The sequence below is a fragment of the Drosophila elegans genome, unplaced genomic scaffold, assembly GCF_018152505.1.
Source record: "Drosophila elegans isolate 14027-0461.03 unplaced genomic scaffold, ASM1815250v1 contig_149, whole genome shotgun sequence".
Taxonomy (NCBI): domain Eukaryota; kingdom Metazoa; phylum Arthropoda; class Insecta; order Diptera; family Drosophilidae; genus Drosophila; species Drosophila elegans.
In genome coordinates, this window is record NW_024545513.1 from 9006937 (window position 1) to 9033982 (window position 27046).

Below are 27046 nucleotides of genomic sequence, written 5' to 3' on the forward strand. Positions count from 1 at the left end.
GCAGTTTAACATATGTACATCTAAATTTCCTTCAATTCATTAAATAAATAGAAAAAACGGGAGGCCATTGTTTGTCTGTACAAAGCTGATTAATCGTTTGTGCTTCCTGATCTTGGGATCCCCCTTTTTTGCAATTTCCCACAGCAAAATGGGATTGCTGATTATGGATTTCCATTTGAGTAAGCGTGCGCTAAAATGTCTGAATGAAAATCTGTTTTATTTAGATCGCTGCAACAATTTATTTGTTGGCCGAACAAATTAGATTACACTTAATCTGTCCAATCAATCTGTATATAAATCAGCAATAAAAACATATTTATTGTTTATAAACTTTAGCCTTATGAACCTTATACACACATACATAAACACAGTGGGCACTTTATAGAAAATATAGAAAATATTCGTATACTTATTTTGCGCACTGTACGTGCATATGTATATTCTTAATCAAGCAAGTTAAAAATATATTTTAAGTAGTTTTCTTTTTCAATTTTAAATGACATCTCCGGACCTTTATCGATATTAAACCACTCTACGTTGTAGAATAAAAACACACATTTTGATTTTATTTTTTATGAACTTTTGTTTATTTTTTTTTTCGGATTTTCTTTGTTTTTCTTCAGTTTTTTGTTTTTTATTTGTTTTTTGTTTCATTTCTTTTAGTTTTTGCTTTTGTCGGCCATTTCATTAATACTAAGTGTACGCATTAAAGGTAAAATATGTTTTATGTTTTAATTGTTAATTGGTTTCCTTCGATTTTTGTTTTTATGTTCTCCTTCATTAATTATAGGCTTACTAAAAAGTGTTGTATATATGTAGTGAATGCTAAAGGGGCCAAAATGGAGTCATGTAAATGTAATGCTTTTTATATCAATCCACTCTTTCTGCCAGCCCAAATTGTTTCCCCTTGATTTTTGCTTTTTAATTATAATAGTTATTATTATTAGTTCCTGCATTACGTTCCACACGTAACGTTGCTTTAAAGTTTTTCTGTTTAGCGGTAGGCGCTTAAGGCTAAGATCGTTTGCTTTTACGTTTCAGAAAAGTTTTCGCTATATGTTACATACTCCTCGATCCAGCTATCCAGCTATCCTGCTATCCTGCTATCCTGCTATCCTATTCCTCGTCCTCATCGTCGTCGTTCGTCTAGTTAATGCCCTCGTTAAGTAACAACAAAAGGTCAACAATTAATTGCTAATATGCCAAATGCATCTGCTAGAACTTGGGCGATTTGATCAGATTGGACAAAAATCAAATACGTCTCATTCCCATCGGGTGGTGTGTTAAAATATAAATTTATATATATATTTATAGGTGTGTGTGTTATATTCATATATGCAAATAAATTGTTCATATCAGGGTTGTCATCTATATAGAGGTGTTAATATATATATATATATGTATGTGTTTACTTTTTTCACTGAATTAAAAACTTCTTTTTATTTGAATCGTTTGTTTTTTTTCTCAATTTTTATTTTCATACATTTCTTTTTTATCTCCTCGTGTGATTTATTTCTCAATTAAATGCTAAAAATTAAGTATAGAAAAAAAATGTTTCTCCCTTTTGTATATGTATTTTTGATGCATCTTTTTTTCGTGTGTATATATATATATATATAGAAAGAATTTGGGATATTTTGTGATAACTTTTTTTTGCTTTCTACTCGCTTTCCAAAAAAAAAAAAAAACTAATTTACACAAAACGAAATGACATTTCCTGCGAGTGTACATAACAACTTAGGGACTGGGAAATCGGGTAAGTCGGGGGAAAGATACGAATCTATTGACCGCCTCTATATACAAGGACATACACGTATCCCTAAGAACACCCACCCACCTGCCCACACACACACACACAAAATAAACTGAAATCAGAACCCAAAATTTAAATGAAATATACAATATGAATTTTCGTTTCCAAAACACGTGCATTATACAAGCACAAGTACAATTACATGAATCATTTCGTTAGCTTTTACATAGATAGTTGCTATCTTAATTCCTATTGCTATTACAGGATCAGAGTCCCCGATGGAAAAGTGATCTAGAAGGAGGGCCTATGGAACTATATACAGGGACACATTGACGATAAGGATCGGATACATGCAAATGGTAAAGATATAGACGAAGATTATACATGGAAGACGGCAGAGACTCCAAACATGTATCATTATTTTACTGAATTGTCACTGCAATTTGGGGGGATAGCATACTGGCACCTACTTGCGAAGGCTTATGGTCATTAGAAAAGAAATTACAAGTTACATTCCGTCGATTCTTCCATTTTCTATGTTTGGTTTTGGGCGCTCGCTCTTGTTACATACCAAAAAAAAAAAAAAAGGTCGTATCTACTTAAAAACTAAATTTTTTTTGGGTTTGTGGTTCTGGTTCTGGGTTCTTGTTCTGCAGATTATCTGGCTCACATATTTTTCTCCAGTGTGTGCAGATGTGTATTTATGTGTGCGAGTTTCGTTTGTGGGTGTTTTTAAATTACATGTGTTCGCCATCAAAAATTAAAAATCATAGAACAATATGATTCCATAAGATTTTCTCTCAGCGGGTCCGTGGGATGGGGAATTGGGAACCGGGATCGGGATCGGGAACGGGATGACTCTATGTTAAATGACATATTTTTTTTTAAATTTATATAATTGGATTCGTGTACAGACAACTGCGAATGCTACTGCGACTGCGTCATCCCCTTGCGGATAGATACATTGAACTGATTTCGTTTCGTTTTGTTTGTTCATTTTTTTGTTGGGTTTTTTTTTTGTTTGTTTTGTTTTTTTTTGTTTTTAAATTAGTTAACAACTCTAAGCATAGGTGTGTGTATATAATTAAGAAAAAAAATAAGCATTATCAATTACTTTTAGAACATACAAACTAAACTTGCCTATGCAATCAATAATATTAAAAATAATAAGCTTTGGAATCATGTGCGGACTTCCTTGTCGCGTCGCCACGATCCATCATCATCGTTATGGTAATACACAGTAATAATCGAAAGTGATAAGTGATTTGTAAAAAAAGTTGTGTGAAGAATCAATTGCTAACCGAAGGAAATTTGCCATATTTTCTGTTATGTTGTATTGTTGCTGCTGGGTATTTTGCTGCTTCTGGGTTGTTGCTTTGCTGGTGGTTTTCACTTATTCCTTTTTGTTTTGCTCGCGCTCCTCTCGTATACGCACTATATATATTCTCACATAATGTACGTATATTATTTACGCCTTAGAACATTGCTTTATTGGTTTTAGCTTATGCTGTTTGTTTTAGTTTGTTGGTTGGTTGGTTGCTTGCTTGGTTGGTTGGTTGGTTGGTTGGTTGGTTGGTTGGTTGGTTGGTTGGTTTGCTTGTTTGTTGGTTGGTTGTTTGTTTGTTTGCTCTAACAGTTATTTTTCGAACTGTCTTCGTTGTTGCTGTCCTAGCCGTGTTGCTTTTGCTCTTGCTCTTGCAAGCCGTTGTCCAACGTGGTCCTTGGTTGCTGGCGCCTTGTCCGCCGCTTCGATTGGCCGCCGGTGGTGGAGGATGATGAGGTGGTGGTTGTGGTTGTGGTTGAGATGATGCCATCGCCATTGCCATTGCCATTGCCATTGACGCTAATGCCCCGGTTGGTCGACTTTCTCCGGGCCTTTGCCTACAGCGTCTCCTCGAAGGCAGCCATGAGATCGCTCTGCATGTTCATATCAATTTGGCCAGCCAACTGTAAGGCATTTGGCATTCGTTTAGTTTCGGAGGTCAGTATTATATCGGCCGTGTAACTTACCGCTTCGCGCCTGCGCCGCTCCTGCTCGGCCCGCCGCTGCTCGGCCCGCTTGGCGGCCGCCCGATCCTGTGGCGATTGCTGGGCCGGCGAACTCTGGCCCTGTCCGCCCGGTGACGCCTTTATGTCATCCACCCGCGATATCTGCGGCTGAGCATCGTGCACGCTTTTCCTGCAATTTGATGAAAAATAATTAAACGGTTAGAGAAGGTCACACAATTATGCAGTTTTAATGTATCCCGTTGAGTTTTACGCGACTTTGGATTCAGTTTCCTTTTTATAGTAAACTATAATTTACAAATTTTTTTTTTACTTAACACCTCTTGTATTCGGAAATTCATTTGCGTTACAACATATCGTATATCATGCCATATAAAGCGTACAAAATGTATTAAAGCTTTTATTTGTATAGATTTATAGAGATCTCTTGCGATATTCATTTTTAGAATCTGGCTTTTCTTTTACTTTAAGTTATATTATCGCTTTAATTGTTATTGGAAGTTAACCAAAATAAAAACCTTAATGTTTAAAGATACAAATAATCCTTATTCTTTTTTATATTAATGGTATAGATCAAACCCCTTCAAATACCCTGAAGACGATCTCCGATGGAGTTCGAAATATATTGGATCATTAAAGAACACCAACAACGATCAATGAATTCTCTAACTTTACTGTCCCTTGTGAAACTGTCTTTACTGCCGCATTAATTCCGGTTATGGGGGGATATAGCTATAGCTCACCTTCCGCTCTCCATGGCGCCCAAGGGCGAGGCGGCCAGAATCGCCTGGGCGGCCACAGCGGCCGCCACATGCTGGGCCTGCGCGTTGGCCGCCGCCGCCGTCAGCACCGCCACCTGCTGACCGTAGTCGAGGGCGCCACTGCCCATGCCACCGCCGCCGCTGGCCGGTCCTCCTCCTCCGCCGCCGCCGCCGCCACCGCCACTGCTGCCCTGGCTATTGGAACCGGGTCCGCCGCTGCCAACGATGCCACCGACGCTGCTGTTGCTGTTGCTGCTGGCGGCGCCGCCGCTGCCAACACCGCTGTTGCTATTGCTGCCGGCATTGAGCAGCGCTGGTCCGCCACCACTATTTGGTCCGCCGGCGCTGGCCGGGCCACTTCCTCCGCCGCCACCGCCGCCGCCGCCACTGCCACCGCTGCCCGCACTGCCGGGTCCATTGCTGTTGGCCGAGTTGCTGCTGTTGTTCCCATTGCCCGACTGACCGCCGCCGCCGCTGCCGGAACGCTCTCGCTCCCGCTCGCGATCCCTGTCACGCTCGCGATCGCCACTAATCGACTGGTTGCTGCTGGCAGGCACGCCACCACCACCACCACCAGCACCGCCGCCGCCGCCACTACTGCTGCCGCCCGAGGCGTTCGAGGCACTGGAGGCCACAGCCGATGAGGCCGCCGCCGCGGCCGCTGCTGCTGCTGCGGCTGCAGCCGCAACTGCTGCCGCTTGGGCGGCCGCCGCGGATGCCGACGAGGATGATGACGAGGAGGAGGACTTGTGGTGCTTGCGCTGCTGCTGCTCCTTCTCGGCGGCCTCCTTTTGGTTCTTCTTCTCCTTCTCGGCCGCCTCCAGCAGCTTGAGACGGTCGCGTTCTTTGGCTTTGTTGCGGAACTGCTGGAACGAGTCCATGGCCGGCTTGGCCTTGCTGCTGCTCGAGCTGCTCGACGTGTGCGACTGGGGCGAGTTGGCCGAGGCCAGCGAGGACCACGAGCTGGCGTTCTTGAGGTTCTGCTCGTTGGAGACTTTAAAGGCCTGCGCCAGCTTGCCGTGTGCCGCTGCAGCCGCCGCCGCAGCCGCTGCCACCGCCGCCGCCGAATGACCCTTCATGTCCGAGGGCGACTGCTGCGGCGGCAACACCTTCTGATGCTGCTGCTGCTGCTGCTGCAATTGCTGCTGCTGTTGCTGCTGCTTGTCCGGCGGACTGGGCATCATCGATTCGATGGGCTTGGGTATGATCAGCAGCTTGTTGGCCACCTGCTGCTGCTGTTGGAGCTGCTGGTGGAGCTGTTGCTGTTGCTGGTGCAGTTGTTGCTGCTGATGCAGGTGTATGAGGTCCAGACTAGACTGTTGCTGGTGGCTCATTCCTGCAACGAAAATAATTTCAAAGAATAAGTTACAAATGTAGGTTTATAAGGTAATCTGTATGCTTATTGAAAATTAAAATAATTAAATATTTGACTTTATATTTGAGCTTGGTTAGATCAAGTTTTCAATCAAAAACTCCTCTAAAACGCACCTTTAACTTATAAAATAAACCTTAAATAGCGAAAATATAATTTTTTAAAATTACCGAATGACAAGATACATAAATACAATACAATAAATACAATTCTTGTGAACAACACTAACCAATAGAGTGTCTAATTAAATTATCGTTATTAATCATACATCAACACAGGTAGAAAAATAAAGAACAAATAATGCACACCAGCACAGTGAAACATTAACATTCTTGCAATGAATCTCCAGTAATATAGTAAAACCTAAATAATATTTAATACAATTCATGTAAATAGTACTCACCAATCATATGCTGCGTTTGCTGTTGTCTCTCCTGTTGTTGCTGCTGTTGCTGAGGCGTCTGCAGTTGTTGCTGCTGTTGCTGTGGTGTCTGCAATTGCTGCTGCTGTTGCATCTGCTGCTGCTGCTGCTGGAGCGTGTGCTCCAGATCGAGGAATGCTGAGGCCGCCTGCATATCGAATCCGGCCATGCCGAAGTCGGCCACATTGAAGCCATTGTTGTGCGCCTGCTGCTGCTGCTGTTGCTGCTGATGCTGCTGTTGCTGCTGCTGCTTTTGCTGGTACGCCGCCGCCGCCATGTCCAGATTGAAGTTCAGCAGGTGGTTGCCATTCATGCCGCTCACACTCTCCGCCCCTTTGGTCAACAGTTCTGTCACATAGTCCATTTGCTGCTGCTGCTGTTGCTGCTGCTGCTGCTGTTGTTGTTGTTGCTGATGGCCAAACGGTTGTTGCTGCTGCTGCTGCTGCTGGGGTCCGGCGGGTTGCATCAAATGCTGCTGCATCAAAAAGTTGTCCGTCAGCGATGGCTTGCCCGTGGAACCGGCGCTGAACTCCAATGAGGCCAGCGACTGCTCCACGGGATCATCGAACTGCGGTATCTGCTTGAGACCTGAGGCCAGCGAGGCATTGGCCATCGCATCCCCATGCGCACCACCGCCCAGTGGATTTGTGTTGTTGTTGTTATTGTTGTTGTTGTTGTTGCTGTTGCTGCCGCCAGAAGGAGCGCCGGACGTCAGGGCAGCCGCCAGTGCCGCATGATGATCGCCCAAATCACCGCCACCCAAGCCGGAGGGCTTGTTGTGCAGATTGCTGGCTATGCGAATGCCGCCGCTCGACTGACTGCTGCTGGCCACACCTCCTCCGGCTGTTGCTCCTCCGGCGAAACTGTGCGACAGCAGGGCGGCGGTGATGGAACCACCCAGCGGCACTTTGCTCAGATCGTTTGGTCCGTTCTTGTTGTTGTTGTGCTGCTGCTGCTGTTGCTGCCCCGCCGCCGTCGCTGTTGAAACTGCACCAGCGGCAACTGGACCGAGCAACATGTTGCCGGCGGCGCTAGTGGGCGCCCCACCGAAATTGCTGCCCGGCAGCGATGTCTTGTTGTTGTTGTTTAGCATGGCAGCTGCCGTCAGTGGATTGGCATTGCCCAGCATGTTGGCTGCACAAAGGATCACAAAGGATGGGAAGAAGGGAGGAAAGGGGTCACATAAGACAAGCAAATTAGTCGCGCACATAAAAGAATTTAAACGGCCAGGGCTCACACAAAATCTCTAGGTTCTCTTAAGCAGTTTCCCCCAATTGCACTATTTTTTTATATTTCTAAAGTATTTCAATTTAAATAAAAAATCCTCAAATTTTCAAGAAGATCCGAACAAAATGAGAAATATATGATCATTAAAAGAATGGTCCAGTGTGCTAACTTTAAACTTCAATTGCGTTTTTCTCGAAATTACAAAATTAAATTAAGTGACCAAAATAGCTTAAATAAAATAATATTTTATAAAAGTAGTCTCAAATCGTTTAAGAAAAAAATCGAGTTCTTTTTTGGTGAAAATCGGGAAAAAGAGGTTTTTAATCATGTTGTCAAAAGTCTATATATTTTTTTAAGACTTGTTTTATGGGGTTATATAACTATTAAACTATTAAAACTTTTTTTTCATATGATCACGATCTCCATAATTTTAGTAATACGAAAAATTATCAAAATATATATAATACTTCCAATTATTGTTTGCCCTACAGCTGGGGGTAACCCCTTGTTCAAGAACCTAAGGTAAGAGATTTCTGTGACCGTCTACCAACTAGTTGACTATACTTACACATTTGTGATGTGGGTGTGTTGGAGTTAACCACATGATCCAGGCCCATCAACATGGTCGTCGGCGTGAGAGCGCCGCTTGCCAGATTGCCGCCCAGGACAACATTTATGCTTGGATTATTTACCTGTTGGTTATGATTTTCAAAGACGGGGGAAAAACACGGGATAGAAAAAAAAAGAAAAAGGAAAGAGGGAGATGAGCACATGTGGTACAATAACTTTGGTTATCACAACATTTTTACAATCACAGTGAATATGCGTTGTGTCGCTAGTACTATTTCCATGGCAATGGGTTAGTCAGGAAATTATCATCCAACGATCATTGGATTATAGCATAATTTAGTCATCAATAAAATCGATTTCAAATTTGTAATTATACTAGTAGTTTAACTCTTGGCTCAGATACAAATGTATCTTAATTTTTATGAGGGATTTTAGGCTATACTAAAATAATAACTGATCAGATGATTGTCAAACGCAATAAAACATAACCCATTGCCAAAGTTTACAATGTGTGGTGTATTTTATCTATTTGTCTGTGGTTTTTACCCCTCCTAAATTCCTCAATCGGATTTGTATACTGTCACTGTACATATTTCGCTAGTACTTACATTGCTTCCATTCGAGTCTCTGGATTTTTTCTTGCGCGGCGGTCGTTCGTCACCATCACCTGTTGAATGGGGAATTTTAGAACACAAATGAGAGCGGTTAACAAAAAAAAAAAAACGGCCTAGGTCGCCACAAGGAAGAGAGCTAGTAGGTGGATAGGTATAATAAGCAACAAGCTAGGAAAAACACCAGGGTGGACCTCAATTTATGACAAGTGACATTCAGAATAGCTCTGTGAATTTCCAAATATTCATGTAAATCGTGTTTGATTCAATTTAGTAGAAATATTTGTATGATTCCATAGAAAGTAAATATTCCATTTATATTTTATGGTTTGACAGTTAAAAAATATTGATGACCAACTCGTATAAAAGCATATCTTAAGATGTATATTAATATCCATACTCTCTGTTATCTTTGTTTTAAATTTATCTCAGATTTCAATCGAATTGTTACAAAATAAAGCTTGTTTCATAAAGGCAATCCTTTAGTTTATGAACAATGTTAAGCCCTTGACCAATTTTAAGCATATTGAGATCCGCCCTGATAGGCACAAGCGATAGATAAGGGGACTTAGATCAAATTCGTAAATCGTATCGTACAAAAAATTACGGTTTACATATATATATAGTATAGGAGTATTAAAAATACCTCTTACAATGCCGATCGATGAAACAATTGTGTCGTGGTGGGTTTTCGTGGTGGTGGTTTTTGGAGTTTGGTGGATGAGCAGCCGCTTTTCAGCGCTCTTTCTTCTTCTCTCTGTCTATCTGCCTTTCTCCGCCCACTCTCTTTGTGCTTTACTTTCAATATCTAAACTGTAAATGAACTGAAAAAGAATGGCCAGAGACCCCCTCATCCACCCCCTATTTTTTTTTCTTTTTTTTTTTTGCACCAGCCAAATGGATAGGGGACAGTGGATAATCGCAACCAAACCAACCTTCAAGGCTCCAATCATCGATATATGTTATTGGTTTTGTTAAATAATCGTTACTTTTGATTTTGTTATCGTTAAATTATTTCTCCTCTGTGAATAAAAATACATTTTTGGGGGCAATGAGCAAGCAAACACACAGTTAATTTTTTTTTTCTTTTTTAATAAACATTTTCTTTTCTCTTTTTCGTTTTTGTTTGTTGTATTCATTGCGTTTTTTTAGTTTAGTTTAGTTGTTGTTTCGCTGCCGCGGTTGCGCTGCCATTTTGTAATAATAAATATTATTATTGTTTTTACTATAAATATTTAAATGTATGCGTGTGTGTGTTTTCATAATGCTAAATGTGTGTGTATTGGTTGGTTTCTTTTTTTTGTTTTTGTGTTCGTGTGTCGGGTTACGTTACGTAGTTCGCGTCGTCCGTTCTTTTTTCTTTCTTTTTCCTCCCTCTCCATTCTTTCTTTCTTTCCCTAAGATTTTCACTATTTATCCTTGCGTTTATTTTATTTTATATTTTATTATATTTCGCTTTTTTAACTCTTTTTTTGTGTAAGACGCCTGCGCAAATTGAAACCAAAAATGCAGTTTTTATATATTTTGTTTTGATTTTAAATGTTTTGTGTTCACAACTTTCTAAGCGGAAATTCTGCTTTAGTTATTCCTGCAAGAATTTTTTGAGCGTGTTTACATGTTTGTAAATTTGGTGCAGTTGCATATATCTGGTATGCTTTCTATTCTTTTACTACAGGCTATACAAAAACACAAAAAGTTAGGCTTAAAACAAAACAATTTCAATATGGGATAAAATGGATGGAGAAGGCGTTTATGGGGTGTGTTGACCTAACGAAAGTACAAAAGCTATTGCGTACATACAAAAATGTTCGGGTCCTAAATAACAGGCAATTGAATTTGAAAAATAAAAACAAATAATTAATTCTAAAAATAATCTGTGGTTCAAAAATGCAACCTTCTTTTCTTGACTGTCTCAGTTTCTACACTGCTTGGCTTTTTTCAACTGCTTGCACTTTATGCTTCGCTTTTTGACCGTTGAGTTTTACGATTTAAAATTAAATATTGTTACATTTGTGTCGTGTGGTTTTGTTTGTTGTCGTTTATCATTATTATTGTTGGTTTTTATTTCATTTTGTTTTCCTCCTGGCGATTTTCATTTGATTTGATTTAATTCAATATTAAAAATTTATATTTAAATTGATTTTATGCAATTTTTTTTGTTAATTTTTCTTTATTTCCATTGCATTATCATCTCATCTCATCATCATATCATCAATCTCCTCCTCGTCTCTTCTATGCATTTTTTTGTATATTTTCGTAATATAATATATATATTTTTTTTTTTGAAAAAAACGTGCAAACAATGTGTAAAGGGGAAAGCCGACAGCCGAAAAATAAATAATAAAATGCTTTTAAAATACATTTAATTATTTGTTCTTTTTTGTAGTTATTTTTATTTTATACCTCTTTTGATCATGTATAGCATCGTATATGTAAATATAGCTATATACATAGAACTAGTTGGAGTTTAGAGCTATAGAGCTATACTCTATTACGTAATGCTTGGTTCCATTCCGATTCGTTTCGCTTTTATCATACCGATATACCGTTACTACTACAGACAGAGGCAGACACAGTGGCAAAGACACAGAGAGAGACAGAGAATAAGATAAAGTCAGATATATAGTCAAGTAAGCCCGATGCCGTTACCCCTCGTTAAGTTATCGATTGTTTTTGCTCCCGTCAGATGGTTTTTGATATTTTGATCTGTATTTATTGTTTTTTTTTTTTTTTAGTTATTGTTAAGCTGTCTTTTCGGTTTTTCACTCATGGAGTCCTTTTGGAAGTTAGCTGGAAGCATTTCTTGTTTACGGATGACGGTTCTCCCACATTAATACACATAAAGTTAATGACAACAACAAATAATTAACCACGAATTAATGATATACAGAGAGATGTTAGGCAGTTCTCAATTCTAAGTGATAATGCGAACAATTGCTCGCGAATTGTGCTAATTTCGGCGTTTCAAATACATTTGTTCCGTCTGGAAACACTTGTTTTTTGCTTTGAGGTTAAAAACGTTTAAACAATTAATAACATCAAATTCAACATTCACATTTGTTATCGGACTTAATTAGACGTAAGTTGAATTATCCCTCACATTTTTCTGGCCCCTCTTATTTTAATTTTGGGTAATCCCCCCTGTTTAGTTCTCTCATTCTCTCTGTGTTTTTATCTCTGGCAAATATTCATACGTATTCGATCCTTACGTTGTTTATCTGAATTACGCATTTTTTGTTTGTGATTCGGTGTTCTTTTTCCATTTCTTTTCAAAGCTTTTCATACTTTCTGTTTTTTTACACATTGTCTGCAAGTGTATCGAGGATTTCATAAGTTTTTTACATACTTTAGACATATATGGTATTTTTGCTTGCTTTTTGGTTTATTCAGTTTTGTTAAGAATTTCATATTATGGTTATTGTTCATTTTCAATATTATTATTATATTTACACATAGTTCAGTGGAGGTTGTGTGATTGTTTTTTGTGTGCGTGTGAGTGTGTAGTCCAGTTTATTAAAAAAAAAAACATATATCACTCGGACTCAATTACAGACTGGATGAAGTAGAATCGTCATTTGTAGGGTTTAATTTAGTTTATTGGATTTATCAAAAAATAAGACTAGAAAAAATATGAAATTGGCACAGAAGTATTCGTTTCGGGGACTATGGGGTTTTAACCCTGGAAAAGTCGGCGTAGAAGATTCATCTGATTTCGCCTTGTAAGTGACATAACAATAATGGGCTAATGGTGGTCTAGTAAATACAGTGCAAATCCTTGATCAGTTAAGGTTTGGTTTTAAGTAGTGGTTGGAGTGGGTGTATGTTAATGATGATTGATGAAGGATTATTCTCCTGAGCTGCCACTTAAGGATAGACTGGTGATGGGTAACTGAGGGTTATCATGTTCGTGGAGTGTGGATGATACGTTTTTATTTCGATTTATTCGTTGATCTTTTTTCAATCATGCATTTTTGCTCTGCTGTTTTGTAGATTGATGGAGTTTTGATTTGGTTGATTGGTTCGATTGGTTGGTTTTGGTTTGGTTGGTTGGTTGATTGGTTGTAGTTGGAATTCATTACTTTCTTTTTCAGATTGGCTGCCCCCAATACACAATTGCTTCACGATTTTTTCAGCATATTCTCATAATAATCATAATAATAATAATAATCATAATATTGGTAATAATAAGGTTTTTCTTGTTCTTTTTTTAGAATATTTTTTTTTTGTTTTGTTTTTTTCAAAAAAGACTTAAAGTAGTAAAGAGTGTGCTTTTCACTTATTATTCTCATTTAAGATAGTTGTGTATGTGTGTTGTGTAAGATTTGTTTTCTCATTTTTTCATTTACAAATACAATTCGTTTAATACCTACAAATGCTTAAATATGATATATGTGTGTGTGGGTGTGTTTATATAATTAAGTATATACTAGACCTAGATTTATATATAAATATATATATATATATATATATATATATATCGATTAAATAAAGTTTTGCCGTTGTGTTCATGTTGTTTGTCTGTGTTTTGTGTAGGTGATTGGATAAAATGGGGAGGGGTCAAATGGTCTTATGGTTTTATAGGGATCTTTCCAACCGTCTGATATTGGTATAACATAGTAAGCCAACTCTTGTTCGGATCAAGTGGGAATTGAAACTAAAACCTCAGTGCAGTTTATATGTTTGTCAGCAAATTTGTTTAACAACTCTGCATTCAACTAATCTTCCTTTTGTTTGCATTTTATATGGAATATATGTTTGTTATCGAACTATCTGAATAAAATCCAATTAAATATTGATTCAACTGAGGCATTTTACTCGTTCTCCAATTTACGTTGCTAAATTCCATATATCCTTGTGCATTTTTTTCTTAGAGTAAATGCATATTGCACTTTGTCATGAACTTGGTTCTTGGGTATTCTTAAAAAAAAACACATTTTTGTAAAAAAAAAAAAAAGTTAAACAAATACAAAAAATAAACCTTTGATAAATAAAAATCGCCAATCAGAGTTGGATTTCCCGTTCTTGGGGGCTATTCAAATCAGACGGTTGCAAAATGGAGGAGTTTCGTTTTTGATCTGGGGCCGTCCTGTTAATTTCTTATGTTGTTTAGCACACAAAACATAAACAAAATGCGCTAAATTCAATAAATTAAAAATGCTCGGTTAGAGCGAGACAGTGGGTAGTGGGTTTTAGTGTGTGTGTGAGCGGAATAGCTTGGTCAGTCGGTCCTTAATGCCCCATTTCCACAGAGATCCATCCACCTTCTATCATCTGATTTCAGCTGATTTGAATAGCTGTGGCTCACGAAAACATAAACAAATATGGTTGACCTGTTTACTATGTTAACGTTTTGGCGAGCCACAGCTGTTCAGATCAGCTGTAATCGGAAGGTGAAAGGCAGATGTGCTCTGTGGAAATCGGAGTTTCATGTTTGTTGAAAATTCCAACCGTTTCCAACGGATGGACTGTGTGGAAAGAGGACATAAGAGCTGTAATACCATCATCATTTCCCCTCTCGCTCTCTCAACCACTACGCTGTCTGTTCTTGTCTCCTTCTATTTCAAATGTCAGTGTGGGTGTGCGTGTCTGTGTGGGTTTTCGAAACTTACTTAATAAATGATAAAAACAAATGTTAAGCAGAAAAACACATTCAATAAACTTTACACTTAACCTTATTGGCATATATTTTTTTCGTGTGCTAATAGGGTAGCTATTACAATATAACTAGATAAACCTATATCCAATTGAATTAATTAAGCCAATCGCTCTGTTCAAATCTCCTGATTCTGTGCGACTTAAGTATTAACTCATCCTTTCCTTTTCATTCATTACTTTTATATATTTTTACACTTTCAACGGGCTCTAATGGTTTTCCTAGATCCTAGACTGTTCATTACTCGTTCGAATCTTCTATTCTTTGACTTATGCCACGCCCGCCCCGCCCCTCTGCTGTTTGTTTTTTGGGTCTCTAATGTTAAAAGGATAATATAATAAAAAAAATAATGCGGTCTCGGTGTTTGTCTCTGGGTCTGATTCAATCTGAATCTGAATCTGCATTTTAATCTGCATCGGTTTCCGTATGTGTGTTAAGTGAGTTCTGTTGTTTGCTTCTTAAACAACGCATCTATATATATATATATATATTTATATTTGCATATCTCTATGTATACTAATAAAAAAAAAGTTGTATAAAATAAAACAAACAAACAAAACGCGTCCTAACCTGCTTCACTGTCGCTCGAGTCACTCGAACTGCTATCACTCGAACTCGACGACGATGAATCGCTGGAACTGGAACTCGACGACACGGGATTCGCCGGCTGCACTGCCTCGACCTTGTTCGAAGCGGACTCATCTGTGAAAAGACAAAAGAAAATGAAGCATTAGCATTGCTGAGTTGAAGGTCAAATAGAGCGGTTATTCAGTTAGGGGTCGTCAGGAATAATTGCAATTACTTTTCCGATAATAAGATACTTTTCATACCCAAAAGGTACAATAACATCTACAAATTTATTTATATACAAACATGTTTTTCTAAATTTTAATATAATCAGTTGAATCGATTTAAAAGTAATCAATCTTAGCCTCGATATTACGACTTTTCTCATTCATTCTTAAACCGCATTCTAAAGTTTTCCAGTTAAAATAGGATAACGAAAGACAAAACCTATGTTAACATTGAAATTAAAATTCCCGACTAAAGGCTTCATAATATACATACCTTTCTTGGCGGTTTTCTTGCTTGCCCCCAGCTGACCGGTGACGTCCTGCAGGCGCTTCTCCAGCTCCTGCTTTTTCTCGGCCATCTGCTCGTCCTTCGACTTGCCGGAAGGCTTTTTATCTGCGAGACGGAAAGAGGTTTAATCGTTTATATTCAGATTGATTTTCAAAGTCAGAGATTTGGGTGGAAAGGGGGTAGATCGATAGGCGGATATAGATTCATGCTCGAAACAGAATGTACTCAAAAGTTTGGGCGGGGAAAAAGGTAAAGCGGCAATGTCTCTATCAGCGGTATTATAAAAATCTCTTGAGATTCAAAAAAACCATAATAAAATGTATTTGACAGTAAGCCAATATAAAAACACTTAGGAATTTTGAAATTTTAAGAGATTTCTATAACACTTTTGCACTTCTACAGCATTCACAAGCTACTTGAGGAAAGGAAAAAGGGATTTTGTTTTTTTTGCATGCACTTTCTAACTACAGACAGTTTATCGGTAGGATGACCCCGAGTGTTGAAAAACTTAATCATAAAGATTTGCAGTATAATTGCATATATTTTATTTTTTTGAGTTTAACTAACTAAACATGACCACTACGGTTTTTGGTTCGAAATTAAAATCAAATTTTGGAAGCGCAGTCAGCAAAGCCAAAACGGAAATTTGTCCTTTTTTTTCTTATTCTTGATCTTGCTCTGTAAATTTCTTATTTTTGATCTGGCTCGGTAAGTTTATATGGTATTTTATTTTTAAGTTGTCTGATGGCTCTTGTTGTGCGTCTAACTTGACTGATTAACTTGGTCTTGGTTCTTTATCTTGATATTTATCTTTCATTAACATTTGCTGTTCCTGCTGCTTTTGCTTTTGCTGTTGCTTATGCTTTTGCTTTTGCTTTTGCTTTTGCTTTTGCATTTACTATGGCTTTTCTTGTGGTCCCGGTTTAGTTACAAACTTACAATATGGCTTACGTGTTTTTTTGCGCAAACACGACGCCACATAGCTTTCAAGCTCGCGCAGCGTCGACGGCTTCAGCGTCTCGAAGTCGATCTCAATTTCGTCGGGATTGGAGTCACGCAGCGATGGCTCCCGGTTTTGGATGATGTGCACCACACGGCCCAGCTTGTCACCTGCGAACGTAGTTGATAATTTAGTATATCTTAAGGTTTATTTTTATGACACAATGGTAAGCAGTATGTAAATACCCTTGCTTCAGACTTCAATCATTTATTAAGTTAAAGTAGGGCTCATCTCACCTGGCAACTTATTGATGTCGAGCGACAGCTGGCGCTTCTCATCGTACGACATTGGCTTGGCCGTGTCCTCCTCCTCGGAGTCGAAGTTCATCACCTGGCTGGGCTTCTTCTTGCTGCTGCCACGCGCCCCGGCGCCACCGGTACTGGCATTCGCGCCGCCAACAGCACCGCCAGCGCTCGCCGAACTGCTGCCCTTGGCCCGCTTGGAGGCATTGCCGCCGCCCGCTGCTCCTGGACCGCCGACTCCAGCTCCAATGGCTCCAGCGCCCGTTGCAGCTCCCGCTGCACCGCCTGCCGCATTGCCCGCAGCGGCATTATTGCTGGCTCCAACGCCGCCGGCGCCACCGCCCTTGGCGCCGCGTCCGCCCTTGCTCTTAGCACCTTTACTGCTGCCACTGCCGCTGCCAGTTGTTGTACCGCCAGCGCCTGCCGCCGCACCCGCAGCCAGAGCGCCGGCCAGGGTGCCCGCCTTGCCGCCCGCCGAAGCTCCCGCTGCAGTCACGGCGCCACCAAAGCCACCACCGGCCGCGGCACCGCCGCCCGCCAGCTGGTTAAAGGTCATGGCCACGTCATGCACCTGACTGTGCAGGGCCGCCACATTGGGGACTCCGCCGGCGATGGCTCCTCCGCCGGGGCCAACCAGCGATCCACTGAGCAGTGCGTTGAGACTGGCACTGCCCGCTCCACCGGCACCCAGGGCGCCGACACCGCCCGGCACCGAGACTCCGCCCGCATGGCCGCCCGATCCGGCGCCGCCTGCTCCGCCAGCGCCGGCACCGCCGCCCGAGGCGTGACCATGATGCGAGGCCGAGCCAGAGCCGGAGCCAGCGCCCATCGACTTCTTCTTCTCCTTGAGTTTCTTCTTCGCCTTTTTCTTGGCGGAGGCCTCCTCGGACAGCTTGCGAATCTCCTCCTGCAGGCCGAGCAGCTTGGACTCGAGCATTTTCAGCTTGGCGCTGCGCTCCTCGTCCGAGTTGGATTCGTTCTCCGTGTCGCTGGAGTCCTCGCTGGACGAATCGCTGGCATCGTGCTTGAGTGAGGAGGAGCCGCCGTATCCGTGGCCATGACCGTGTCCGTGACCGTGCCCGTGACTGTGGCCATGACCGTGACCATGCCCATGGCCATGGCCATGAAGGTGGGCCGCATTGGCCACCGGCTCGTCGGGGATGTTGGCGTAGCGCATCTCGAAGACGTCCTGCAGCTTGCGACCCATGGCCACAACATCATGGTCTGGCGGATTGTACTTGTAGCAATTGGTGAATATTAATCGCACGTCGGCGGCAAATTCCGGCGCGCTCTTGTACTCGCGATTGTCCATTTTCCGCTTGACAGTGCCCAAATCCATCGGCTTCTTAATGATGTCGTGGTAGTCGTGCAGGCCAAGCATTTCCGCGTCCACCGGCTTGTAGAAGGGCCAGGCATAGCCAGAGTGCTTCTTCGAGAAGAGCTCCTTGAGGATCTCGTTGCACGATTTGAGCGCATCCGATAGCTTCTCCTTGTTCTTGGCCACCGCAACGCCGGCAACACCGACGGCAACTAGACCACCAAGTCCGGGCACTCCGGAGACGCCCAGCGGCGACATATTGTATCCCGAGCCCTGGAATGTAAGATCCTGTGATTGAGAAGATCCCATCGTTTCGGTTTTGATGAGTTGGTTGGTGGTTGATTGGTAGTTGGTTTGTTGTTGGTGGTGTTGGTTGTTGATTGATTGATTTGATTGGTGTGGTTGGTGGTGTTGATTTGATCGAACGAACGATTGATTGGTTGAGTGCAAACAAAATCAACGCAAAAGAAAAGAAAAAAGAAAAATAAACAAGCAAAAAGCAGCATGGGGTTAGCATCGAAAAAAAATTATATGGTTCTAAAAGAAATGATTGCAGAACATGCGGATGGGACTTGAACTTTTGTATGTTGCGGATCAAATCAAATCCCCTCTCGCATGTCGCTTTATTTACAAATGTATGAAATGGTTTTCGAGTAAAAGGCAGGACGGCGTATTGTGTATGATTTAATCGATTGTTGTTGTGCATAAAGATTGGGCATTTCGATCAATTTAAACGGGATTTTACGCAAAAGATCAGATCGACTAAATTAAAAAATGAGCTTTGGCTTACAAGTGTAAAAGTGATCAGACATTAGGTCGAAAATAGAAAAATTCAGTGTGGCAACTAAGATTTGTGGATGTTTATTAATTCTCAATGAAATTTATTTTGATTTTAAACATTTTCAATTTGAAATTGTAGGTCCCATCGTATGTTTAAAGAATACACATATTATGATTATGGAAATTTTAAAAACTATACTGATTTGCAGACAGAAATTGAAATTTGTAATTCAAAAAACGATCAGATTACCTTGGCAAGAAAGTAAACATTAAAATCCCCTTTTTTAATTTGTAAAATTGCAGTCGAATTTGGCATACATTGGGTTGCAAATTCAATATTTGGCAGTCAATGAAATATTTACAAACAAAAAAAAACTGTGGCTCCTTTGAATATATACAAGCTCTTGGGGGACTAGGATCATACTCATACGACTGGTGATGCCCGTTACTCTTACCTTCTTGCCAATTACCTGACGATTCGACTCCCGCCGCGTCGCAATCTTGGCCGACTTTGAGTCCATTTGCGTGTACGGCGATTCGAAGGCATTGGCCGTCGGCGTGGTGGTGTCCGCCTTCCGTTTTACTCCCTTCTTGATTTTGGCGGGCTGCTGCGGCGGTATCACGGCGTCCACTCCCACACTCACGCCCGCATTCACATAGGCCTGCACGGCGTTGGCGGCGTTGACGGCTACGGCTGGTATTGTCACTCCTGCGCCCGCTGCTCCACCAGCGGCTCCCGCTGCACCGCCCGCTCCTGCTGCCGCCGCTGCCGCTGCTGCTGCTGCCGCCGCTACTGCGGCTGTACCGCCATCGAGAAGTGAGGAGCTATTGACCGCCGTCTGGCCGGGGGCGCCGGGATAGGCACCCGTTTGGCCCGCACTCAGGAGGCTGGCCATCAGGGCGGCGGCATTGGAGTTGGCTGACGCTGCACCTGGTCCACCGGCGCCACCAGCCATCGCTGTCGTGGTCGTATTGGTGCTGCCGGGTACCGTGTGCGGTGGCATTGTGCTAATCGGTGGTATGGACGGTGCACCGCCGGCCGTCGATGAAACCGTGCCGCCCATGGCGGAAACGGGTCGTGCGGAAGTCGCTCCTCCGGCACCGGAACCCGCCTGGCTACCCGGTGTGCTCGCCGCACCGCCGCCCGCTCCCGTCGCTCCTTGCAGGCCGGACTGTTGCGCGGATGAGGCGGCAGCTGACACTTTGGTGGAGCCACTACCTGCTCCACTGCTAACCGCCGCCGAGGAGGCCGTACCAGCACCGGTGGATGCTCCAGCGCCACCGGACGATGACGATGACTTGGGCGTAGCCGGCGCCCGTTGCTTCTTTTTGCCACCCTTGGCCGTAACCGGCTCCAGTTCAAGCTCCTCCTTGGGCATCGATTCGATCTTCTGGAGGAAGACTTTCTCGAGCGTCTGGGCCATCACAACGACATCCTCGCCGGGCTTGTTGTAGACATAGCAATTGTTGAACATCGTGTTGAAGTCGTGTATGGTCTCCTTGGCGGACCAATAGTAGTTGTTCTCCAGCCGCTTCTTGATCGTGCCCATGTCCATAGGCTGTTTGATGATCTTGTGGTAGTCGGGCAGGTTAAGCTTCTTGGCATCGACGGGCTGTTGAAAGGGCCACGAGAAGTGGTGCTTCCATATCACCTTCATCACCGTCTTGATCAGATATTGCAATTGGTTCGTATTGCGGCCGGGTCGCTCTGCTGGCGGCATCACCGGTGGCTGTACAATGCCATTGACTGGCTCCACGGGTGGCTCGTAACGAGGCGGTGGCTCATTGGACGACATGGTGCTGGTGCTTGCGCTGGTGGCTGTGGTGGTGGTGGTTGTTGTTGTGGTGGTTCTGGTGCTTCAGTTTGGTATGTGGGTCGTCTGGGAATTCAGGATTGAGGATCTGGGTTGATGGTTATCCGACTGAGACGGCCGACACTCACACTCCACCTACACACACACACACACGGGCCGTCTCCGTCTCCTCCTGCGCTCCTTCTTTACCTCCGGTTTGCTCCTTTTTTGGGCTTCCTCTTTTATGGTAGATTTGGGGTAGGGGTGCTTTAGTGGGTTGGGGGAGGGGGACTAGTCTTATGTGGCCGGTGACCACCTCCTCCTTCTGCGGCTGGATTCGCCTGCTCCTGCGACTCCTACTCCTGGTGATCCTCCTCCGCCTATCGTTTTCTCAGCTCCTAATTCGGCTGCTGCTGTTCTGATTTTTGATAAAAATCTCTTCTTGTTCGAGGGATAATGATGCGTAGTGGTCCGTACTGGTTGCTTCATGCTCAGCAATGTCTGTACACTATAGTTCATAGAGTAAAAGTCGAGTTAGTAAAGTAATAGTGAGTCTCAAAAGGATGGTACTCACCTCGCCTACTCCAGATTCTCAGGGCCCAGGCTCCTCTCATTGGAATCGGCAGGCTTTAGCTGATTCGAGGGCCAAGGATTTAACAAGTACGAGAGCTACTGGAGGCATTGTGGTTTTAATTCTTTAATATGGTTGCCAATATTAAAGTCGCCAATAGCAGCGACTATCAATCTGCAAAAGAAGAAAGTATCCAAGTTAGCCGGCACATTTACATATTTTGCAACTCTGGTCGTGAGATTTGCATTTCTCAACACTCCTACAAGGGTTACATAAACAAAAAATAATTAAGAGGGCACACAGAAACAGAAATAAAAATAACAATTACAATCTGCGGCGGTTGCCATAAACAAATGCGACAGTGAATCTATGTAGAATATGCGGAGGCGGCAGGAAAACGGAAAAAGGAAAACACAAAACAGAACACAGAGAAAGAAGCAGAAATCACAGAGAACGACTCAGTACACACACACAAGCCAAGTGCAAAACAATCAATTCCGGGCACTTTTTAACAGCAATCAATTCACTCGCTGGGCAATATTCCTTGTGTTTATTAGTTTATGCGTTTGACTATAGATTCCAACGTTATTTTTAGTCGTTTTTTGCGGTTTTGACGTTTGCGTTTAGTTTTTCCCTTCCACCGTTTGCTCGTGAGTAGTTACTTTGCCGCCGTTTTGGCACTCACAGCAACAGCGAAAATAGAGAAGAGGAAAACAGGCCGCAAGAGAAAAAAAACCGAGAGCGGCCCTCTCATTTTCGAATATCGAAAAACGAGAGAGCGCCCGGCTCACACACACCCACACAAGCAGAGATCACACATAGAGCTGACTCGCTCGCACTTATGATGGTAAAGAACAATAAAAAAAAACAGGCGAATGGCGCACGACAAATGCTACAAAATAAATTTTAAAAAACTAAAAAAAAAAAAAAAATTTGATAAACGCAATAAATACACATTAATGCACATGTACAAACCAAATCAAAATTTAAACAACTAGCATACACCACAAAAATGACTCACACAATCACACCGCGAGTACGGCGTGTGTTGTGTTTCCATTGAGAGAAATTCACCACGCCGCCTTTTTACTTCTTTGAAGTTGAATTCTGTTCACTCGGCAGCATGATTCATTCGCTTTGTTTGTTGTTGTTGCAGCACTAATGCAAACGCCATGCCAAAAAGGCAATAAAAAGCACGTAATTCCTACGTTCCTACGTTTTCTCACATTATATTTAACACCCTCAACTTAATGTGGTGAAGAGATAGGAAGGAGAGAGAGTGATAGGGGAGGGAGAGGTGTGAAAAGAGAGGAAGAACACACAACACAACCACAAAATTTAATAGTTTGCCTTTTGCCGATATTCCAAATTGACAGTGGTACAAATTGCATTTAAGTTGCACATAAAAATTCGTTGTACAGTTCTCATTGAATTATTTCTTGTTTTGAAAATGCTTTGTTTATTGTTTATATTAACTTTTAATCTGTAGGTCAAGCACAAACATTTGCCTTTGCTTCTTAGCCCCGAATTTTTATTGGCCAACCTGAGAGTTTTTGTTGATGCTGCGAATTTATTTACACTCGCACACACACTAAGCCACTGATGTGTGCCGCCGGCCGGCAAGCAATTTTTTCTACTCTCTTTTTTTCGAGCGCTTTCACTTTGGACTTTAAAGATATCAGCTGTATTTTTAAAACTGCATTTAATTATCCATTTCGGCCCACTGTGTTTTTGTTAGTTTCCAAGTGTGCGTATGCGAGAGTACATATGTGTGTGTATGTACGTGCGTTTGTGACGCAAAATTAAACGGAAGAAGAACGAATACAAACGGAGGTAGACAGCAAGGCCAGCCAATGATTATGACGTATTTGGCCCATTCTAAACTCGCCACAAATAAAATTGGAATATTGGGAATTATAAATATTAAATACACAATAGCGGGCGGCTCTCCCTTGTTCTCACAACAAAACAAAACATTAACTGGCACTCACACATGAGAGAGAGAGAACGGGAGAGTGAGAGCGCGTGAGAGCGGTTGTAATTATGTAGTACAGTAGACTTTGAGTTTTCAACAGAAATTCACGTAGAACGATACGATGACGTAGAGAAGAGGAAGAAGTAGAGTGTGGCGGAAGAAGAAGCAGAGACAGCAACGGCATGCATTGGAAATGGAATGGAAATTGGAAATCGTTTTTTGAAGGGGCCGAATTTTAATAATTATAATTGCCTAGATACACTTCCCCTTTAAAATCTCTCAATTTTAAATCAAAAACTTAAGCAAAAAAAACCCATTTCCTATTTAACAAATAAACAAAGGTCAACAGTTTGCATCAGTTAAATGGAGAAAGAAAACGCGTATTTACCTTTCCGAACCCATTCACCGACCACTCATTAATTAAGTATTGTTACTTCTGTCCTCCTTAAATCTCCATCCACTTGAACTACGAGCAAATATATAAATTTTATTTAAATAAATAAAATACTCAAGTGAAACACACTAGCACACATACTAATACAAACTCTCTGCTGAAAGTTGCAGCTGCTAAAGCGTGCGCCAGAGCGAGATATCAATAAGGGGTCCTACGTAATACGTAGCCAAATGCAAATATGGCGGCATGTGTGCGAGTGTGTGTGGCATTCGAAAGAAGAGAGCAGAGCTGTTGTTTTTAGTGTCTTGCTGTGTATCTGCACAATGAGAGAAAGAGCAAGAGAGAGCAAAAGTAGTGAGGGAAAAAGGGGAGCTGCCTCTAGGTTAATAAATCGTGCTAATAGTGGCACGAATTTAAAGCCGGTTTACATGACAACATGCAGCAAATGCAGAGGAAGAAGCAGCAGCCGCAGATGAAGCAGCAAAAAATGAAGAGCAAAGTCACCCAAAAAGCATCAATGAATTCGATTCGGGAGAGAGAACCACACATCGCACAGCAATTTTGCGCTTATTTACGATAAACATATCTCCAATTTTGCGGCCCGACAAGTAAACAAACGAATTTCGTTTGCCTATCCTATTTACGCGCCAACCTAGGGAAGGTGCCGCAGCAACAACCACTGCGCTTAAATAAGAGCAAATTAAAAAGCAATGCGAATAAATTAATATGCCGGTAAAAACAAAAAAAAAAAAACAAGAAAGTAAAGAGAGAGCAAAGACATTTGCCTACGGAAACCCATAAAAATCCATTAGTCAAGATCTGAAGGATGCACATATACAATTTTTACCTAAAAACTAACAAAATATACAATGCACAAAGAAACAAATGCACTTTGGCTTCCCCCTTAAATCGTATAAATAAAAATACAAATCCATGCCAAATTTAATATATATTTTTATGGAGGTTTCTTTAAGTATACTATATCATTTTAAATCTAAGCCATTAAAAAACTACAATATTTTATTCAACATTTTTTATTTTATTATTATGTTTTATTTTAATAAACTAATGTGATTTTATCCAAATAGAAGGAAAACATGTACGTTTTTTATGAACAAAAGCAAAGGATGAAAATTCCTATATCAGTACATGAAAAACTGTATTTAGTTTTCAGCGTTTTTAACAGCATACTCTGAAATCTAACAAAAACAAATATTGCCTGAATATTTCAAAAAGGGTTGCTGCTGCTGCCGTTTAAAAATCCGGCAAGAAGCAGCTGTCATTTCGAAATCCCTCACTTTTTCAGGGTTGCTGACCCCTACAAATAATATGCTAATAATCCTTGCGATAAATTTTGAAAATCCAAAAATGCACGTTTTGCGAGTTTTTCACCGTAATGTTGGAGGTGGCAGTAAAAGGGGGGCGGAGGGTTAAGCCACGTGCGCTGCACATTTCTAACTTACATTTCCTTCGGTTTTTTCTTGTTATTTTTGGTGAAATACACACGTTCTTGTTGATGCTGCTTATCCGTTTTATAGGCGATAATATATCCAAATTAAATTTTGTTTATGGCCGCGCTGCTGATTGTTGTTTATTTTTTTTTGCTATAGTTGTTACTGTGTACTGGTTGTTGTATTAGCCAAGATTAGCTTGTCGATTATGTTTGTTGTTTAAAACTGTGTTGCGTTGTTGCTATTGTTGTTGTATTTAAATTGAACATATACAACATACAGATTGTACACGACTGTTAAAAAGGTGCAACTGTAAAAATAAAAACAAAAAGATCACTTTATTTAGGCACTATTTTTATTTAATTCGCGCGCGCGAGAGAGACCGTGAGAATTCCCCAGCGACAAATACATCGAAACCCACAACGTAAACGTTCTATACGTCACCGCGCCACGTTAGAATACGTAACGGCATGCTTACGTACCGACGGCGCCGCTAAACCGCAAAATCAAATAATGCAATAACAAAATCGAAAAATTATAGATTTTCAATGTGTACGATAGTTTTGCTTGGTAGAAACAGCTAGTGCTGGTACTTGTTTTTTCTTGTTTCTTTCTGCAGAGTGAAACTTTTTCGCGCGCTTCTGCGTGTGTATTCCTCTTTTTCCTTTTTTATTTGTTAATATTATTCACTTGGTGACTACACATACGTTCACACTCATGCCCTCACACACATACACTGCCGAGCGTTTCTGCTTCTTCTTCCTCCTCTTTCGTTCGCTTTTGTTCCACCACCGAAAAAAAAATGAAAAAAAAAATTGTCATGTCCATTGAAGTCTCACATTTTTCAAAAGCATTTTTTGGCGCTAAAATCGTTGAAATTCCACAAATTTTCCATATTCAACGTATGCCCCGCAATTAGCACATCACACCGAACACAAATTTATATAATTTTTGCCGTTTTTTACCACAATTTTTTAGTAATTTCTACACACCGATATATACGTACGCGATACGATTTTCGACAAACGCGCGAGTTTCTTGTGAGTAAAGCAGTCGCCGTCGCCATCAAATATACAAAAATTTTTTTCGAAATTACTGAAAATGCGAATACACACGCACACACGGACAACGGACGTCGGGCACGAGGCGCACGCGCCTGCTCTATGTGGCTGTGCCGCTCTAACACACGGCGCATGGTGGGCATGCACGAATGCGACAGCCAGAGCTATCGAGGGAGAGAGCGTGCTAGCGTGAGTGTGTGCGTGCGTGGTGGGGAGAGCGACTGCAAGAGAGAGCCGCCGCTACACTCTCGCTCTGGTGGTGAGTTTTCATACTTCGACGTGTAAGCAAACGAGCGAGAGCGCACGGCGCATGAAAAAATGCACGATGAATAAAACGTAACAAGCGAAACAAAATGGCGCTGAGAGCGCGGAATGCGGTGCGGCGATTTTTCGATGGCGGTGCCCTCCGGTTTTATTTACTCCTCCTGATTTTTTGATTGATTTTATTCCGAGATTTTCGTGCGCCACGTGCGGCGGGGTTTTTCATTGGCTTCCAAGCAAAATTCCTCACTTTTCACCGTGAAAATCGCCCCATAAAATGTTACCTTTGTAACACTAACAACAACACCACGCTTCGGACCAGTGTGCGGCAACGTCAAAGAAGTGTACAGTACCAGAAACGAAAATATGAGTATTATCGATGTGCAGTTGAGACACCCTCCACGTGTAGTGGGTACCCCTTCCGCGCGTAGTGGAGACAGCATCCACAGGTAGTGGAGACATCATCCACATGTAGCGATGACACTCTGCAAGTTGCGATGAAAAAACATCGATAGCGCTTTGCCCAACACCAATAAAACCAAAGTTTTATTTGTGAAAATAAAATTATAAATAAAAACTAAACATTTCTGTTATTGGCTATTCACATAACATTACATTCCTATGTTAGTTCATATTGGGCAGCGCTGGGGCAGATGGAAAGCAGAGTAGAGATGGGAAAACTTCGACGTTGCCCCGCCAAACATCGATGACACCGACGTTGGCATCGATGTCTCCCCACCGC

At 41.7% G+C, this 27046-nt stretch overlaps 1 protein-coding gene across 11 annotated transcripts; it reads right to left on the reverse strand.

Annotated features, from left to right (window-relative positions):
• Nucleotides 1-742: 742 nt before the first annotated feature.
• On the reverse strand, nucleotides 743-26620 carry LOC108136448 (homeotic protein female sterile). Of its 11 annotated transcripts, none has more exons than XM_017257617.2 (14): nucleotides 26555-26620; nucleotides 24995-25292; nucleotides 21166-21336; nucleotides 19269-21099; nucleotides 16695-18306; nucleotides 16398-16568; nucleotides 15444-15563; nucleotides 14946-15077; nucleotides 8720-8778; nucleotides 8110-8233; nucleotides 6297-7448; nucleotides 4504-5857; nucleotides 3764-3932; nucleotides 743-3700 (listed from the first exon to the last, which is right to left on the reverse strand). In XM_017257617.2, the coding sequence occupies exons 4-14, from the start codon at nucleotides 20592-20594 to the stop codon at nucleotides 3635-3637; spliced, it is 6285 nt and encodes a 2094-aa protein (XP_017113106.1). In that variant the 5' UTR covers nucleotides 20595-21099; nucleotides 21166-21336; nucleotides 24995-25292; nucleotides 26555-26620; the 3' UTR covers nucleotides 743-3634. The 11 variants fall into 11 exon arrangements, with proteins under 11 accessions (XP_017113106.1, XP_017113104.1, XP_017113115.1 ...); XM_017257615.2 differs by lacking the exon at nucleotides 26555-26620 and adding an exon at nucleotides 25948-26223 and having other exon boundaries at nucleotides 16695-18291; nucleotides 19254-21099; XM_017257626.2 differs by lacking the exon at nucleotides 26555-26620 and adding an exon at nucleotides 25948-26222 and having other exon boundaries at nucleotides 16695-18291.
• Nucleotides 26621-27046: the final 426 nt, after the last annotated feature.